At 40.1% G+C, this 19,866-nt stretch overlaps 1 protein-coding gene across 1 annotated transcript in view; it reads right to left on the bottom strand.

The window, feature by feature from the left end:
• Positions 1–6,511: 6,511 nt before the first annotated feature.
• anks1b (ankyrin repeat and sterile alpha motif domain containing 1B) overlaps positions 6,512–19,866 on the bottom strand; it is a 202,142-nt gene continuing 188,787 nt past the window's right edge. The window contains exons 23-28 of the mRNA XM_054624412.1: positions 18,626–18,697; positions 16,795–16,881; positions 14,196–14,333; positions 13,941–14,108; positions 9,044–9,135; positions 6,512–7,831 (exon numbers count right to left, since the gene is read on the bottom strand). Coding sequence (XP_054480387.1) covers positions 7,783–7,831; positions 9,044–9,135; positions 13,941–14,108; positions 14,196–14,333; positions 16,795–16,881; positions 18,626–18,697 — 606 coding nt within the window. The 3' untranslated portion in view covers positions 6,512–7,782. The remainder of the gene's footprint in view (positions 7,832–9,043; positions 9,136–13,940; positions 14,109–14,195; positions 14,334–16,794; positions 16,882–18,625; positions 18,698–19,866) is intronic.

Genomic DNA, 19,866 nt, shown 5'->3' with positions numbered 1-19,866 from the left:
AAAGTCATAGTATAGCATGTCGAAAAAAGTCATAGTATAGCATGTCAAAAAAAGTCATAGTATAGCATGTCGAAAAAAGTCATAGTATAGCATGTCGAAAAAAGTCATAGTATAGCATGTCGAAAAAAGTCATAGTATAGCATGTCGAAAAAAGTCATAGTATAGCATGTCGAAAAAAAAAAGTCATAGTATAGCATGTCAAAAAAAGTCATAGTATAGCATGTCGAAAAAAGTCATAGTATAGCATGTCGAAAAAAGTCATAGTATAGCATGTCGAAAAAAGTCATAGTATAGCATGTCGAAAAAAGTGAAAAAAGTCATAGTATAGCATGTCGAAAAAAGTCATAGTATAGCATGTCGAAAAAAGTCATAGTATAGCATGTCGAAAAAAAAAAGTCATAGTATAGCATGTCGAAAAAAGTCATAGTATAGCATGTCGAAAAAAGTCATAGTATAGCATGTCGAAAAAAGTCATAGTATAGCATGTCGAAAAAATCATAAAAAAGTCATAGTATAGCATGTCGAAAAAAGTCATAGTATAGCATGTCGAAAAAAGTCATAGTATAGCATGTCGAAAAAAAATTAAAAAGTCATAGTATAGCATGTCGAAAAAAGTCATAGTATAGCATGTCGAAAAAAAAGTCATAGTATAGTGAAAAAAAAGTCATAGTATAGCATGTCAAAAAAAGTCATAGTATAGCATGTCGAAAAAAGTCATAGTATAGCATGTCGAAAAAAGTCATAGTATAGCATGTCGAAAAAAAAAAGTCATAGTATAGCATGTCAAAAAAAAAAGTCATAGTATAGCATGTCGAAAAAAAAGTCATAGTATAGCATGTCGAAAAAAGTCATAGTATAGCATGTCGAAAAAAAAAGTCATAGTATAGCATGTCGAAAAAAGTCATAGTATAGCATGTCGAAAAAAGTCATAGTATAGCATGTCGAAAAAAGTCATAGTATAGCATGTCGAAAAAAGTCATAGTATAGCATGTCGAAAAAAGTCATAGTATAGCATGTCGAAAAAAGTCATAGTATAGCATGTCGAAAAAAGTCATAGTAAAAAAAAAGTCATAGTATAGCATGTCGAAAAAAAAAAGTCATAGTATAGCATGTCGAAAAAAGTCATTGTATAGCATGTCGAAAAATAAGTCATAGTATAGCATGTCGAAAAAAGTCATAGTATAGCATGTCGAAAAAAGTGAAAAAAGTCATAGTATAGCATGTCAAAAAAGTCATAGTATAGCATGTCGAAAAAAAAAGTCATAGTATAGCATGTCGAAAAAAGTCATAGTATAGCATGTCGAAAAAAGTCATAGTATAGCATGTCGAAAAAAGTCATAGTATAGCATGTCGAAAAAAAAAAAGTCATAGTATAGCATGTCGAAAAAAGTCATAGTATAGCATGTCGAAAAAAATAGTCATAGTATAGCATGTCGAAAAAAGTCATGGTATAGCATGTCGAAAAAAGTCATAGTATAGCATGTCAAAAAAAGTCATAGTATAGCATGTCGAAAAAAGTCATTGTATAGCATGTCGAAAAAAGTCATAGTATAGCATGTCGAAAAAAGTGAAAAAAGTCATAGTATAGCATGTCAAAAAAAGTCATAGTATAGCATGTCGAAAAAAGTCATAGTATAGCATGTCGAAAAAAGTCATTGTATAGCATGTCGAAAAAAGTCATAGTATAGCATGTCGAAAAAAGTGAAAAAAGTCATAGTATAGCATGTCGAAAAGTATAGCGTGTCGAAAAAAAAAAAGTCATAGTATAGCATGTCGAAAAAAGTCATAGTATAGCATGTCGAAAAAAAAAAAGTCATAGTATAGCATGTCGAAAAAAGTGAAAAAAGTCATAGTATAGCATGTCGAAAAAAGTCATAGTATAGCATGTCGAAAAAAGTCATAGTATAGCATGTCGAAAAAAGTGTAGTATAGCATGTCGAAAAAAGTCATTGTATAGCATGTCGAAAAAAGTCATAGTATAGCATGTCGAAAAAAGTGAAAAAAGTCATAGTATAGCATGTCAAAAGAAGTCATAGTATAGCGTGTCGAAAAAAGTGAAAAAAGTCATAGTATAGCATGTCGAAAAAAGTGAAAAAAGTCATAGTATAGCATGATGAAAAAACTCAAGAGTGGAGGATTATTTTGTCCAAGCACCTTCTTTGAAACCTACAGAGATAAAGTCAGCTAGACTCTACTGTGAATATATGTGCGGTGGGATGTAAGCGAGAGATAGATTTATTATTTGTCCAAGATGACCAACTCTCCTCACTGTGTCCAGCTTTATCAGGTGGCACAGTGCGAGCCAAGCCCAGCAGGATGTTTCTGTGTGTGTTAAAGTATTTTGCAGAGGCAGTATATTTCTCTATTGCCCACTTCACAGCTAATCAGTTTCTTGTTGGAAAATATCAGTACATTATGGTAATCTGAGTGCCTTTGCAGCACATCTGCCAGGTGCAAAATAAAGCATTGTGTTCTGCCAGTCATTTAACAAATGCAGCAAAATGTAAAAAAAAATGTAAAATAGTTTCTCCGTGCAGATCCTCCTCCATCTATTCCTTGTTTGTGAATCAGAGGCATAACAATTGTGGATTGTGTGTGCAGGACAAACAGTGAGGGTTTGTTTCTAAATATGATCACAGACATGCATTTTTACCCCCAGTGGGAACATTAACTCTCTGGTTGAAGCTGTCCCTATTGAATAAATGCCAGATAATATTGTGATTGTTACATGAGCAGTTTTTACATAGTTGCCTCATTTAGCCGGTAGCCGTGGGCAGTACACACCATCTGGAACTTTGGCCATCTCCCACAGTCTGACACAGACGGTGAAACAAAGCATGTACTCTTCCTGTCTTACACTTCACTGCACAAATCTAACAAATTAGCGTCTGTTAATCCACCATCTTGCCATACATTATCAGTAGTTTGCTTCTAACAATGCGGATACATCTGCAGTGCTTCTGCTGGTGTTCCTGTCCTCCTTCAGCATTATTTCCACCATGTTCTTCTTCGTGCTCATTTAAGTCCTTTGCCTCAATCTCTGCCAGCAGTAGAAAGCTGTTGGAGCTTTGGGAAGCCTACATACAGCAGCCACTGCACCACTCTCCACTCCTGGTCTAATCTTCCAGAAATAATGTATTGAATTACCTCCCACTCCCAAACTGCAGTGGTCTGCTGCACTTATCAAACAATAAAATGTTTTGTCAGTTTTCAACAGAATGCACCAAATTGTAGATTGGCAGTAAATCTTTTAGCAAACCAATGTGCCGCAGCCACGGCCTGTTTCTCTCCTCTCAGAAAATAGCCCAATGGACGCTTCTATTGGCTGCAGACTGTAACTGTGGATTGTGAGCCTTTTCATTCGGCGGTTTATAGCTCATGACAAGTGCTTGTTCAGCCTTTCAGAGGCTCACTGTAAATGTCAATCCACTGAACATAACAGACACTCAGACATAGGCGTTCATCCTGACTTCCACACATACTTGTGAATTTCTTTTTTTTTTAAATTCATCTTTTTTAAGGCTCAGTAAAAGATGGAGATGTTGTGTTAAAGAACTACCAGGGGAGTAAATATTTCAATAAGTCCAGGGTTGTTGTTTATGAAGTTCATATTTGTGCAACATAATGTAGTTAACTTATATTGTCTTAGCCAGCACATGAACATTTAGCATTTATCCCAAATCTGATCCTCCTTTCAAATCCTTTATCAGATCTTTAGGTTTAACATTTGCAGGTAACTCAAGTTATACATTACTAAAACTCAAAGATTCGGATTTAAATGAGAGCATAATAGATAGCCTAATTAATATTCACAACCTGTATCCGCGACATGAATAGGAGATGAGCGACAGAGGATATGAAATGTTGATAAAATATGTATCAGACACATTAAGGCCCCTTTTAATCTGATTTCAGTGATGTTCGTCATTTTAACAGCACCGCATAAAATATGCCTGCTCACACATCTTAATGTGGGGTTGCAACGAACTAACTTTCTTATTATCAAACTTATGGTGTTTGGGCTATAAAATGTCAGAAAATGAAGTGATGTCTTTTTAATTGCATGCTATGGCAGACTAACAGTCCAAACTTCAGAGATATTCCTTTTACAATGATACAAAAACAGAGAAACCAAATAGTCACAAATTCTTAATGTACATGGTTTGATATAAAGGCACTATAGCAGCTGGACGATACAAAAAAAGCCCTTGTTTACCTGAGAGACACTTACCTTTGCCACTGCAGATGCTTTCAAAGTTGTAACAGTTAACGGTGTCGGGTTTATTTTCTGGCTGCAAGTTCTGTCAGTCAAATCCAGGCGGGCCATGTGGTGAGAACAGCCAGAGGGGCTCCAGTTCCCAAACCCTGCCAGCCTCTTTGTGTTTGTTTAGTTAAATCACTCATTGCTTAGCTTTATAGGAAAGAGATGTGATGCAAAGCCTGGGTCCAGGGTGGTAACTGCGTTTGATAAATCACCATCATGCTTCTCTTTCTCAGAAATCTGTCTGAAATGGGCAAAAAGCTCAAATCTGGCCTGGGGTCAGCCATATTGTCACAATCTATCTGCCTCCCATTTCAAAGCCTAGAAAAATAGAAAATAAATCATATTCTGATTTCATATTGTGGGTCACTCCCTTCAGTCAACAAATGCTCTTATGGATCTCTGGTTATTCTGGGCAGTGTCAATGAGTGTTTGTGCTTTTTCCATATTACACAGACGCTTAACTAAACTGCTAAACTGTGAGGGGATCTGGTCACCATGGAAACTTGGAAACATGTACATCAGTGTGTGGGACGGGTTGGAGGCAGTTGATTGAGTTGATGACCTGGTGCAGACCTCTCCGTCAGTCGATGTGCTCCAGAGCTGTCTGAGCTGTGATGCAGTACTAAGTCACAGACTGGGCTTTCTGTGTCGTATTGAAGAGATTTTTTACAAATGATCTGATCTTAACTGTTGATCAGTTCTAAGCAGTTCATTAGCAATCCTAATCACTTTTATTGATTTTGGACAAAACAGATCCAGCTCAAGCTCCAACTGATGACCAGATGACAGGGAGAGCTACTTGGAAATCAAACCCAATTCCACTTATGTCTGTGATCAGTGGATTTGGACACTTTTCTGAGAGAAATGTTTACGTCACAGACAGGGAACAAAGGCGTTAAAAAAAACAAGAGTTCGAACAATCTTCTTAGAAGAGAGTGGAAGTGGGATGGCAATTCTCAGTCACTTACAACACAAATTTAAGCTCTTCTCTCCAGTGGTTTAACAACAATTTACACTTCAATTTGTCTGTCACTAATGACTTTCACAACCTAAAGGTGTGAATCACCCACATGGGTTCAATGTGATTAAAGAAAGCACATCCCAGCATGGCAAAAATAACTTCAATGGAGGGAGAGTGAGAGGGGAATCTGAAATCAATATACTACTGATTTAATCACCAGGCTGGATGCCAGGAAACAATCTGAAAGCCATCCATAATTGTGACAATTTATGTATAAGTTTCTCCTGAGCCTCAGGAGTCGATACATTAAAAAACTGCTTAGTCTGTAAATTAGTAAACGAACCATTCCTTATGTTTGATTCATTTTAATGATTTGAATTCTGTCTCAATGTTAAGGTGCTGATGAGGTATGTGACACTAAAGATTATCTCACATACACTTTTGTGGGTATATTTAGTTTGATTTTTTTTTTTTTTTGCTTTTAGCCTTAGCCAAGAAACGACAGCGATTACACAGGTTTAATAAAGACACACAGGTTGGCAGTGAAAGAAAAAATGTGAACCAAATTGTTTGTTGTAAACAGTTTCCAGACTTCCTGGTCCAACCTTCTTCTACTGTAGTTGCACCAAGAGTTAGTTTTCAATAAGGTATTAGTATCATCATTTCAGACGCACTTATTGATAATGTAGCAAACATTTTGGTTAGTTTGCAACCTGTTTGATTGTTTGTTTTCTCGCACCGTTTGTACGGAAGCTGTTGTGTTCCCAGATCTCTGAAAGTACAATTTTGTCATAACCAAAAACCTACAAATACATGATACCGGTGTGTGAAGGAGAGGTACCGCAGGTCCTTCCTTCCAGCTGCTGTCAGGTTGCACAACCAACTCTGCTCCCAGCAGACCACATGACACATGACACGTGCAATACAATACACTGTGCAATTATAGCTTTAATAGTTTTTTCTGTCTGTAAATATAATATTTCAGTTATTGTTGATTTTCTACTGTTTTTTATTGCTTATTTATAATACTTGTTTTTTTATTTCATTTTTATCTTTTTTTTATCTTACCCTATGCTGCTGTAAGCCTGCAAATTTCCCTGCTGCGGGACTAATAAAGGATTATCTTATCTTATCTTATCTTATCTTATACGTAGTAAACTGTCAAACTTTCCTAAGATTCCTAAAACATGGAAGTGAAACTGAATTATAAAATACCTTTTTATGTAAAAGTGGAGGGAAAAAGAAATAACTTATGACAACTTTATCCAAGGGTGAATAATGGTTTTACAAGTCATATTTTATTCCATGTGCTTTACAAGGATATAAATAATGGCCAAAATTACAAAAATCATTGTGCTGGAAGCCCAAGCCTATGTACATAAGTTGGTCAGCAGTGAAGTCACCAAATAACCCATCTCCGTTTTCACTCAAAATACAATCTCTGGAATCTATCACTTCTTTTAGTTTCCAACCTTTATTTTGGTACCTTGTTTCCAGTGCCATGTACTGCAAATCCTTTATTCTTTACTCTTTTACATTACATGTATGAACAATGAGTTGGCAAAATATCTATGTACATTTTATAATCGGATAATGTCTCATCCAAATAATACAGTAATACTGCGTTTAAAATATTACATCTGCTAGATAAGAGTAGAGCCCCATGAGAAATGATGGAGTCGACCTGACATGAGTTAGCTAGCCACCTGCAACATTCACTCTCTGAGTACAAGTATGATCATATAGTTTCAGATTTTTTTAAAGGATGGCCCTCATTCTCAAGCGCAAGGTTTTCATCTCATCATATCATAGAAAAATAATGTAACATTAAGACAACAGTAGACAAGAATTGCACAAGAATAATCATAATCATCATGGTAATATAATACTCTCATATTAAACATTAAAATGTCGGGCAATACGAATAGAATACTTTTTTTTTTTTTAACGCTGGATGCTGTTTTGTTCACATAGGTTCATCATCCGTTATGAAACACGCATCTCATAAGGACACACCCGTTGCATCTCCAGCGTGTTGTAGCTAGTCCAATCACATTTACACACTTGTGCATATATCTCTGTATTATTTTCTGACTTTAAAGAAAATAAAAAATAAAAACCAAAAAGAGCCAGCCAGCCGTCCTCAAACCCATGCCCGTTCCATCAATGACACATGCCCAGTGGTGCCTTTAGCGAGTCCATTGTCTGTTACCAACAGATGCCCTGTAACCGTACTCACAGTCTCCGTGGAGACGCCGTGACCGCCCAAAAGTTCACAGGCCACGCCTCCCAGTTGGGCGCGTAAAACAGATCCTGCTGTAGTTGGAGAACGTTGAGGCTGCTTTCAAATAAGTGTACATTCAGAGCAGACCGTTGTCTGTCAAGATGCAGTCCTGTTACTGTGTATAAATGTTTGTTTGTCAAATGTCTACTGTGTCAAGCATGATGTGGATGAATTTGTAGTCAACCTTAAACACTGTGGAGAAGCGTCCATGTTTGTAGTCCTTTGTAATCCATTTTGCATTGTATGTGTGACAAGGTCCGTGTTTAGGGCTGGCTACATTCTTTGCATTCCACAGTAATAGACATGAGCGTCCGGCATTGCCCTGCAAATGAGATGACATCACTTATCGAGAGAGCCCTCACACCCCGCCTCTACACCGGCCCCCCTGCTCAGCAAATCCAAAATGGCCACCATGCGTCTCACAAGCCACATGCTAAACCGATTACATACAAGATTTTTACCCCTCCAAATAAAATAGGGTTTATGGCCAGGGAGAAATCCATTTGGTTAAAATGATTCTGAACATATACACACACACATGTGCTGAAAAAAGGTGCTATAAAAGCAACAAAGAAAAAAAAAACTCTTCCTGTGTCACAGGACACGTCAAAGAAATTCACAAGTTTGTTAGTATTTTCAAAAAAATAATCTGATATAAAGGATCAAAAAGTTGAAATACATTCTAGTAGCCTGCTGGATGAACCAGTTTGAGTCAAAGAGACCGTGCTACATCACCTCTCCTTTAATTCAGCTCTCCTCTTTGATTAAAAAAATGTTTAAAAAGTCTGAACTTTCCTCCAGTTGTCATGTGTCGACAACCGCCCTCCTCATTGTCAGCTCCCACACTGGGCTCAACAGACAGCTAAAACACTGTCACAGCTCTTAGCAGTATTCTGGTTACAAATGTCATTCAAGTTGTCAGGGGCAGTTGGACAAAGGGGGGCAGAAATGTAGAGAAAAGCGAGGGATGGAGGCAGTCAGAGGAGAAAAAAAGAGGAGAGAGACGAAGCCAAACGGTTGCATCCATCAACAGGAACAAAAAAAAAAAATAGGAAAAACAAGAAGCTGGAAGCAGAACAACTGACTGCTTGACCACTGACTGACTGACAAACAGGAAGTAGAAAAAACGGAGTTGACAATTCCCCCCAACAGGTGGAGACAGAGAAGTGCACCACAGCCCCAAGTTCAAAGGTCATGCGCCAGCCCTGCAGGCAGGGGGGGAGGGGGGCCCCGGGCCAAAGATGGGGGAGAGCAGAAACAAAATAGAGAAGAAGAGACAAGGAGAAAGAAGAGAGAGACAGCACAGCGCCAAACTTCATCATGCAGTGGACAGGCTCGGCTAACGGGGACGGGGGCGGGATGTTTTGTTTTTTTGTTTTTCAGCCGGTGAGGTGACGCGGCGGCGGCGTGCGTCGCCCGTGCCCAACTCCGGGGCGGGGGGGTGGGGGGGCCCCAGTACAGGGCAACCTCTGAAAGGCACACACACACAGGAGTGGACAAGGCGGGTGTATGTTAGAAAATAGTGGTCTCGTACTTGGTGTTGACTCCTCTCTTCGCCTCCTGACCCGGCTCCACAATCCACGGCACGTTGGCGTGGCCCTTCTGGTCCATGGACGGCTGCTCCATCTGACGCAGACAGAGAGAGAAAGAAAGGAGAGGAAGCAGAGAGAAGAAGGAAAAGAGACCAATTATTTTCAACGACATGTATACTCTCAATTTTGCAAATATATCACACATTTTCTATTGATTTTCTACTTCTTTAGATGCTGGATGCGAAACTTCATCATGACACATTTGGAATGCAAACAGCTGTTTTCTGTTGAAATTCGTCATTTTGCACACTGCTGATTCAATTTCATGCTAACAAAGTCAGTGAACACAGAGTGAGACGGTGGAAGGAGTGGGATGGAGGAAGTGTGGCTTTCGAAGTAATGTAATGAAAAATTAAAACTCAAATGTGAGAGGCAGTTAGGATACAGGTTACAAATGAGAAAGCAACACACAGATCATTGACAGAAGCTCACATTTCAAAAATATATATTTATTAAAACTTTCCATATTTATACATTGCTCCACCCAAAACCCAGCCGGTCCTGAACAATTGCAATTACGACCTGTTCATCCTAGTAGTTTCCATTATCAAAGAACTGTGGACTCTGTCTGTCACTGTAAAGCTAATAAGCTATTTCGGACAAATAAACCAAATAATCTACATTGCTTTCAAAAATAACCCCACGGCAACCAATCAAGAGCCTGGGTTTTGTTGCTGAGGGTGTTTTTCCTCCAGTCTATTGGTTTATTATCAGATGATTTGGGGAGGAGGAGAGCTGCGGGTTTGACAGCAGAAGACCACATTTGTCCTTGCACACCAATTCTAATTATGTATATTAGCAAACATATAAAATGTATCTATATATAATATAGGCATTCTATAAAGCATTAGAGATCTACTTCTTGAGTAAACAGGGTTAATCTCAAAGTTCTGCAGTACACTAACACAGCCATGTTTCTCTTATCTTGTCTCAACACACTGCTACAACAACACATCGGAAACTAACTATAATATTAATCCAATTCTCTATCCTCTCTCTCCCTTTCTCTCTCTCTCACTCACGCACACGCACACGCACACACACACACACACACACACACACACACACACACACACACACACACAAACTCTCGGACAACCACAGCAAGACCTTATAATCATGTTATGGGCTAACAGGATTAAGGAACAAACACACTTTCGATCACAGAGGATCAATACAGTGCAGAACTCGTTCAGCATCACCAGGATTAGTCTCAAATTCTAACCACACATGAAGCCACTGAATGAACCATGCCTGCCTTCAAAATAAGTCTTATATCAACACAATTTTGGGGGGTTTTCTGCCCAAGGATCCGAACATAAGAAGTAGAAGTAATGCTGCAGGGACATCACAGTGTGTGATTTTGCTTTTGCAAAACTCTGTTATCCAATCCGATGCAAAACAGGCCGTATTGCAATGGGAGTTTATTGCACTTTAGCACATTTGAATCATTTCTTGGCACACTGTGTATACACTGGTACTGCAGTCTTCTTTTGATGAAGCTTCCAAAAATTCAACTGCCTTTCTGCGCAAGATGAAGATGTGTATGAGAAGAAGAAAACAGTGCGGATCAGAAGGAAGAAACACTCGAAGCGTAAGAGCACATTTCAAGCATTTAATGGACGATTTAATGGACTGAGCGTTTTAAGAAACATTCAGCTTATTTTAAAGTAGTTGTTAATGCTTTATTTACACTTTATTTACGGTCTCGACCATGCATCTTTAAGGAGGCAGTGTATCTCCATCCAGAGGTTGATCGGTGCACATAAAAACTGCCTGGGGCATTAAAAGTCGAGGGCTGATTTCTGCTCTGTATTAGCTGTAAAGTAATGAAATGGATTGGCTTTGCAAGATTTGCTCAAGTGTCACATCTGTTTTTTTTTAATTCTAATGCTGATGATATAAGAGATAGAGGTAGTAACTGAAGAATGAGACACACAAACACTCACTGCAAACAGACCACGCAAGGATGCAGAGTGAGTTAAAAAAAAAAAGAAAGCGACAGAATAAAATGGAAGCACTTACAGACGGCGCTTTTCCTCCTGACTAAAAGAAAATCATGTGGAAAAAATAAAGGGTAAGAGAAGGAAAAAAGCGTGGAAGACCTGTGACTGAGCTTTGTGAGGAAGATGGAAGAGTCGAGAGGGAGGAAGAGGAGGGTGGAGAGGAGGCCGGTGAGGGGTGTAAATGTGACCCAGTGACCAGCGGCTGACGGGGGACATGATGACCTACAGGGGCAGAGGTCATACAGAGGTCAAAGTGGGCGCGCTCAGCAACACCAACACCGAAAAAAGAAGCAAAGCAGCAAAAGGGCGAAACCACGGCGATGACAGAGCAGCTGCACGCAACAGGGAAAGGCAACAACACTCCAAAACCAAAAGCAAAACCATGGCAACAACATGGCAGCAAAGTCATCGCCCTGGCAACAGCGTGGGACAGCAGCATTACAGCAAAACTACAGCAAGTAGTAGGCTACTTTACGCCACATTTATATAGCAACTGTTTCTGTTTGGCAGAAAAAACACTCCCAGCAGGACGGATACGGCACGGCAACTGAACAAAGCATCACTCTGCAAAAGCACCTTGACAAGCCAAAGTCGTTTTACATTTTATTTTATCTTATTTTTCATCTAGAAGTCATGAAAAATCCTGCCAAGGAGGTCAGAAAGCTTGTGGTTATATTTGATTTTTTTCTTGAGTTCTTTAGAAAGTATTAATTCAAGGCTCCTAGACTGCCAAGAACATGAACCAGCTGCATGGAAACAAGCTATTTTCAATTCACTGGGAGGCTCTTTCACTCCTTTTTAACCAATATAAGACTGTAAGACTCAACCATACAGGGTTAGGGTCATGTGTTTCAATCATGTTTTAAAAAGCTACACTCCGATTACAGTAACATGCCGATGCTGATCAAAGACAATAGTCACATCAGACACTCACAAGAGCAAGTTAAGTGGATGTTGAGAGAGATTTACAGGCAGATACGCTCACATAACACACACACACACACACACACACACACACACACACACACACACACACACACACACACACACACACACACACACGACATAAAAATGTCAGTAGGGAGGTGTGGAGAAACAGAAAACAAAGCCACAGTATTTTAAAGCACAGGTGCTCGAGGGGGGGTGGGGGCTGCAGGATGGAGATTATGGCTCGCAGGTGGCAGGAATATTAAGTGAATCCTGCAGTATCTTTGCCCGGCTGCACACCACAAGCCATTAACTACACCACACACACACACATATGAACAGAGAGAGGAAAAAGGCAATTAATGGTTAATGTAACGGTTGCAGACTCAGCAGATTGTGCATACACATGCCATCGTCCATCATCTGTCGGCACAGGACCACACACACACACTTTTTTTCTATCGTTCCTCCTCCTCCGTCTCTCCTCACCGTCTCACATCTCGCTTTAACTTTAGAAAGTGAGACCGTTCCTCCGAAGCCACCGATTCTCCTCCATCACCATCTCTTTCTTCCATGACCCACACAGTATGCAAATGGGTTTAAATTTGGTCTACAAGCACACCGATATAGCAGCCGACGTAACTCTATACCGGGGCCCCTTAGACACACATGTGCTGCTGTGCCAGCTGATGCGCGTCTGTCGGGGATGGAAGTGTGTTAGCGTGACTATTTTGAAGCTCTGTCAGGGGTTAATGTGAGTTGACAGGTTTACAGACAGACTTTGTGACGCTGTGGTTGGAGGAGGCATGAAGAGAGGCGACACACACACACACACACACACACACACACACACACACACACACACACACACACACACACACACACACACACACACACACACACACACACACACACACACACACAGCAATTCATGATAGAGTGCGGGACTCAAGTATCTAATATCAAAACGTTAAGGCGGGGATCAAACAACTGTTAAAGGGACCCTGTGGCATTTCTTTTGGTCTGTAGACTCTATGCACACATTACAGTTGAGGTGTTGCTCAAATGCATTCTCCATCAGAGACCCCAGCATTTATGATGAGGATCTGATGGACTAAAATGTCAATAAATTAATCATCCATGTAAGGCGGCAGTATGTAGGAATCTTCCACATGAGGATTCTTTATCTTCACACACACACACACACACACACACACACACACACACACACACACACACACACACACACACACACACACACACACACACACACACACACACACACACACACACACACACACGGAGAAAGTAGAGCCAAGCAAGCCTCCCCGGGGCCCGATGCAAACAGGCCTCATCAATCAGCCCAGTGTGGAGGAGACTGCAGGGACAGGAAGACCGAATGGACGCTTAACAGATCAAATATCCACCTACACCTCTGCCACAGTGTCCGCTGGGCCACGACTGTCAAACACACAAAACACAAGCGCTCCGGGATAATCCCAGTGAACCAAACTGGGGGATGAAAACAATGCAGGATGAGAGACCGGAACGAATGAGAGCAGAGGGATGTATAGATTCCAGTGTAAATGGGACAGAGTTGATGGGATGCTGGTTAGAAATCTGATTAGAAGCAGAGTGTGAGAGAGGTGTTATCACAAGTGAAAATCCATCCTAAAAAAACGACTAAAAAGACTTCTTATTCTTCTTTTTATAAACAATCTTGTACTGTATATTCGTTTTTGGAAAGATCATCTAAAACTTGAGTTTATTACGAAACAGCTATAAGATGAAGAGGATCCAGATCTTTAAAAAAAGTTCTTCAAATTCAACAAACTGATGATGAATTTCAGTTTAGGATGGATTTCCCCTCCAGACAGTTGTGCGGCTGTGCGGCAGCGGTGCTTACAGATTTGCGGATGTTGACTCGAGGTTTGGGGACGGGTTTGCTGGGCTTGCTGTCGAAGCTCTCAGGCAGCGTGGACGATCCGTGGCCGCTCTTCCTGGCCTGCAGGGCCAGCTGATAGGCCACCTCGAAGGCCTGGCCGAGCGTCAGGATGATCTCATACGCCAGGTTCTGACAAGAGGGTAACGGCGTAAGAATGCTATGTGATATTATACAGTATATGATATTTGCTTTCAAACATACAGTGTCAGTACTGACCACATCAAAAGCAGTAAAGACGTGGCAGTAGTGGTGACTGGACTTGAGGTCTTTGGTGATGTAGGCAAATGTAGACAGGTCCTCTGGATCCTGAGCCGCACACGAGATGTTACGGATCTCATGTTCTGCAATGATGTTCTGCAGAGAGAGAAAGGGAGAAAAACAGAGGCAGAACGATAAAGACGTGCAGAGAGAGAGAGAGAGAGATTGCAGATAATCTCTAGTGAGCCACTTCATGGAAAAACAAATCTGATTTATTATTCATCTAATTTCACACATCCCCAAAACCATAATCACTGTAGCATATTTTTTGGTTTGAGAGTTTGCTGGAGTCACTGAGTTGGAATTTGTCCTCTGGTAATGTCACTGGAGAACTCTTGTCTTTGTGTTGTGTTAATTAAGTCTCAGTGCCGTGAAATGCTGAACATCAAAGCCCCGGAAGAAAGTTTTAGTGCGAGATAGCATTAGGAAAACATAACCGTTTTTGTCATACTCGACGGTCTCCTCTTTGTCTTTGATTCTATAAAAAGATTTCAGCCTATTGTTGGTTTTCGTAAGGTGAGTGAGAACCACTCCCTCAAGTTTTGTGTTTTTTGTTTAGTGGGACAGAAGATAAGATATGGAGATATGAAAGAAGATTTACTACTTTCATAAAATTACCCAGAGATGTGAATACATAGACACGGTCCGTTTTTGATTTCCTTTTTCAGTGTGCCTTATCCCCTCAATTTATTTATTACCCTTATCATTATTTCTTCCCTTGTGTCATTATCTCTTCGATACAGTTACAGGATACAGTATGATCTGAGGACTTGGTGAAAACTGAGATCTAGATTTTGCAAAACAGACCGGTTGATAAATGATTGGAACATACTGCGGCATGTGGCGATGCAAAAATGATTAACGATAGCCTGGAGTTAGAGGCAACACCAGCACATTTCATCTCATATCTGTGTTGTGAAACCACGCAGAACCAAGCAAAGAGAAAAGTATGTCTGATTAACTACACTAACGAGTCTAAGTGTTTTGGCAAAGGCAGACACAGCACATACTTTCATGTCTAAAACTGTCTGTGTATATATTTGTGTATTGAGGCCAACTTACTTGAGTCTGCTCTGTGCAGCGCTGCCTGAGGAAGAACTCAAAATGCACTGACTTTCTGCAAATTAAGATCATCTTCTGCTGTGTGCTTCTCTGAATAACAGAGGCTTAAATAAAAAAATAAAAAATGCAAGCAAGCAGCTTATAATTATCCTAAAATTGTTTCTGACTGTGCCACCTTTATTACCCACCTGATGTAGATTAGATCCTATTGTCTTAAACGAAGGCACCGGAATCAGCACATGATTGGAATTAGTGACTCCTTAGTGTGAAATCATTAGACGGATAAAAACAGTGTCTAAGTGTACCCTTTACTGAAATGTCACTCTGGAAGGAAAAGGAGGTGATGATAAACTGTGAAACTACTCTTTCAATGGCATTAAAGTTACGTTGTTAAACATACCATTAAGGAAGAATTGCTATGGAATAAGGTGATCACTTCTTACTGTTCAAATTCAGCAGAAGAAGAAAATTGGATAGCTTTCAGAAAATCTGGTTTACAAAAAATAGAGGTATTAACAGACAAGGGCTAATTTTAAAACCTTCGGAGAAATGTGACACCTTAATTTAACTGATGTATTTATTGACATTCATAAAAATAAGGATTAAGAGGAAACTTTATTAACTTTCATTAATTAGTATTTAATCCATTTAGAAGCATTCAACAAATAACGTTAGATTTTAATGGGTAAAGTTTGTGGAAAATTTCTTTGGGGGGAATTCTGTTGGCGAAATTTAATTAGATAAGTTTAAAGGTGTGCAGACAGTTGAGATGGGAAGGGGTTTATTTTGGAGGAAGTGTGAAGAACAGCTGGCAAATCCATATATTCTTGAGCTCAGCTATTTGCTCATAACAGCAAGAGGTAAAGAATTGACTGATCTTTCTCTACAATCTACTTGGGCAATATTGCAACTTACGTATTTGTGTAAGACAAATATCTAGTTATGGTGTTATTAGCCAGCAAAAAAGCTGTAACACAAAACTCGTTACAGACCAAACCTCCAACAAATAATGACTGGATGGATAGTGTGAGAGAGAAAGTATGGAAAGAATGGCTTTTCGGCTAAATCTATGGGTTAATAAATGCAATACTGTGTTTGTGACCTCATGAGATGATTATCATCAGTATAACTTTTGTGTAAATGCATAGCTGAATACCCGTTTGTCCTGTTTTGTTGTATTTCTATGTTTCTACTAAGTAAAAAAACAAAACTATTCCATTAAGGACTTAATGAACTGAGTAGGTTGTTATTGATTTTCTCATCCATTCCCTACTGGTTATTGCCTGTTTGTGTTTTGCACTCTTTTACACCTTATTGATTTTTTTTTACACCATATAGTTTTGAAGCAGTCAGGCTGCAGGAAAAGCAGACATCAGCGCTGCTGTGTTGGCCATTTCTGACACCTCTGAATGTCGCTAATGCTCGTGTTCAAAAGCCTGACCTTTCACTATGTTATTTACAGGAGGCGTAACAGGAAGTGAGCAGTGCCCGTTACCTTATTTGTGGCGTCGATGAATTTCACTCCTTTGTAGGACACGGAGAGTACAATGGTCGGCACTTTCTTCATCTGTTCGGTCGACTTCTTGGAGTGCACGAAAAGCAAAAGAGAAACGAAAAGGAAAGATGATATTTAAGGCACAACATACAGGAATCAATTTATTATACATTTTGAAAAGTTAAAGATTAATGAATTTCTCCACTGAACCATGTTTATTTTATACATGACTCAATCCGTATCCCTGGGCCTACAAGCAAGTGAGAATAACAATGAAAATGTAAACAGAACTTGAATAAATAAAGAAAGCAAGACCTCGCTGTGCTCACCGCACGATAACTTCATAATCTTTCTTTATACTTTTAAAACATTTCAAATAATCTCCAAAGGTCGGGGGTTGTCAGGCGCCTCATAAAAACACAACTGCTTCCCGATCACATTTCTAAACCCAGTTGACTGCAGCGCTGCAAATCCAATAAGTCTATTAGCTCTACATCGGGCCCCTTCTGTATATCCCTGCTTATACTTTTTAATTACACATCGGCACTTTAACGTGTCTCAATTACCTACATTTAAACTGATTATGCAGCGAGGTGCTGTGGAGAATCGTGTGATTTACAGCGATGTCGGTGTCACCCTCCAAGCTGTCATTCTACCCGCCAAGAGATTTTATGTATTCAAAGGAATCGACGTGAGATGAGTCCCTTTCCTGCTTTCTCAGCATTGCTTCTTGTCTTTCATCACCTGTCATTTCCTTCTCTCCGTATCCATATTTCTATCACGCTCCGTCCCTCATTTCTCTCACTTATCGAATCCACTGGCTGCTATCCTTTCTGTATCTGTTTCTCTTCTTTGGTCCCGTTTCTTTCCTCCCTGCTCGCAGCGTGTTGCTGCTGCGGTTCGGCCTTGTCAGGATCAGGTAGTGCTGAAAAGCTGACAAAGGCAGCGCTGACTGGCTTCGCTGGCAGATACCCAGCTAGAGGCTGTGAAGTTGGGATTAAAACATCCACATCTACCTCCGTAGCGGAAAAGATGGAAAGATGAGAGGAGGGATGCTGGGAACAGGGGCGAGCGGGTAAAGAAGGATGGTTTGTTCACAGGGTAATAAAAAGTCAGAGTGATATGATGTGCATCTCATTGCACTTAATTACAACCTTGGTTTGCAGCAGAGGTGTGTCAAACTGAGGAGGGAGAGAAGAAGAAGAAAGAAAGATGCCCTCTGATGTGGCAACATAAATATAGAGACAGTAGGAAAGAGGGAGGAGGGAGGAACAGAAAGCTTTGCACATGAATATTAAAATTTATCTTCACACTGCAGCAGCTCAGGATGAGAAGGAGAGAGATGAACCGAGGGCCAGAGGAGAGTTAGTGTAACAGTAAAATATGGAAAGAGAGGGAGCAAGAAGGAAAAGACGAGGATATCAGGAGACGGATAACAGGAGTGAGAGGTTCAGGAGCGGAAGAAACCGTGAGCAGCAGAACGACACAAATGAGAGGAGGAGATAAGGTGAAAGGCAGGACATGGGGTATCAAGACACTCAGGAAGGGATATTTAAAAGAAATCCCTCAACGAACCTAATCCATCATCATGATATTTTAAATGTGAGGGTGGACTATGAGTCTGTGTCCCAGATTTACATTTTTATTGAGAGAACATTTACATAATACAGCCACGTGTATTCATGTTTAATTCATTACAACTTGGGCTGTATTTTTGTAGCTTCTTTCAGACCTCTTTTTTTCAGCAATGTCCCTACAATATGTTCCAACATCTCAGCACTGGATGTTAATAGCAACAGTAAAAGTAGAAGTGTGTCGGGCTGAGCTTTACCCTCATTTTGGCACAAGCATCTTGTGTGGACTCCGTCCCTCTCAGCTCCTTCACCAGCATGGAGCCCAGGTACTGTGGAGAAGACACACACAACAAATATAAACTAGGTAAATATTACATATGGGGAATATGGAAGTATGTGAGCAACTCTGTATCCATATTAACCCCCTAATCTGTGCAAGATACTAAACAGTTGATAATTGGCTTTAAAACTGTTGCCTGACTGCTGTGTTGATTACACAGAATTATTTTTATGGTCTTCGTACTTTACGAAACTGTATTTAATGAAATAAATGGACAGAAATGTAATGTAATGTATTAATGTATAGTACTTCTTTGTGATTTATAAACTCATATTTTGAGTAATTAATGGATGCCATGTTTAACATTAGCTGCAGTGGCACAGGATTTAATTAAATGCACACAGGCGAACACACAGCAGTGATTACATCCACCTTGAGAGGCTCCTCGAGGGACATTAGCATCCTTCTGTCTGGACGCGACTTTGTGGTCAGACATTCTGCACACGTAGTATCTGATTTAATAAAGTAGCTACTAATAGCGACTGTGTTTTACAGGGACAATGTCTATGTCGACATTAGAGCACTTAAAGGGTGTGACATCCGCCACCTCGCAGTAGACTTCTCGCATACGCAAGAGACCTTGTCCCTTACAAGTGGGATCCTAACAAGGCTTTTAGTGGATTAGAAGGGACATTTTAACAGCTTTATCCGTTTGGACTCTACAGTTATTGACTCCAAAATCAAGAACCAAAATATTTAATATCTACCTCACAGGATTTATCCTATATTTGATTAGCAATAAATTCATTAAGGAGGCAAAACAACCTTTCGTACAAATTGCTTTGTGGGGAATCAGGCCCTTGGAAAAAGGTCATCAGGGCATGTTAATAATGTGTCTTGACTCACGCTAACAATCTTAAATCGCTGTTATGTCAGGCCGGCTGGCAGTTATCCTAGAAATTGCATTACAGTTGCACACAAGACCAGCTGCCGTCTTGTCTACCGTGTCTCTGTGGCGGTAGTAGTCGGTTCACACAAACACACAAGTCTTTTATTAGTTCCAAATGAAATTCAAAGATGTTGGTATCATAACAAGACTAAGAGACCACAGCCATGCTAGCAGCTATGTGAGGCTGCTGTAAGCAATGTGGTGCCTTGAGCCAAATGCTAACATTAGCAGCTAAATGGTCACAGTGACAATGCTACCACGCTAATGTT

Source organism: Anoplopoma fimbria, chromosome 23 (genome assembly GCF_027596085.1).
Source record: "Anoplopoma fimbria isolate UVic2021 breed Golden Eagle Sablefish chromosome 23, Afim_UVic_2022, whole genome shotgun sequence".
Taxonomy (NCBI): Eukaryota; Metazoa; Chordata; class Actinopteri; order Perciformes; family Anoplopomatidae; genus Anoplopoma; species Anoplopoma fimbria.
Note: the sequence above shows the minus strand (reverse complement) of the source record. Positions and strands in the feature narration are given on the sequence as shown.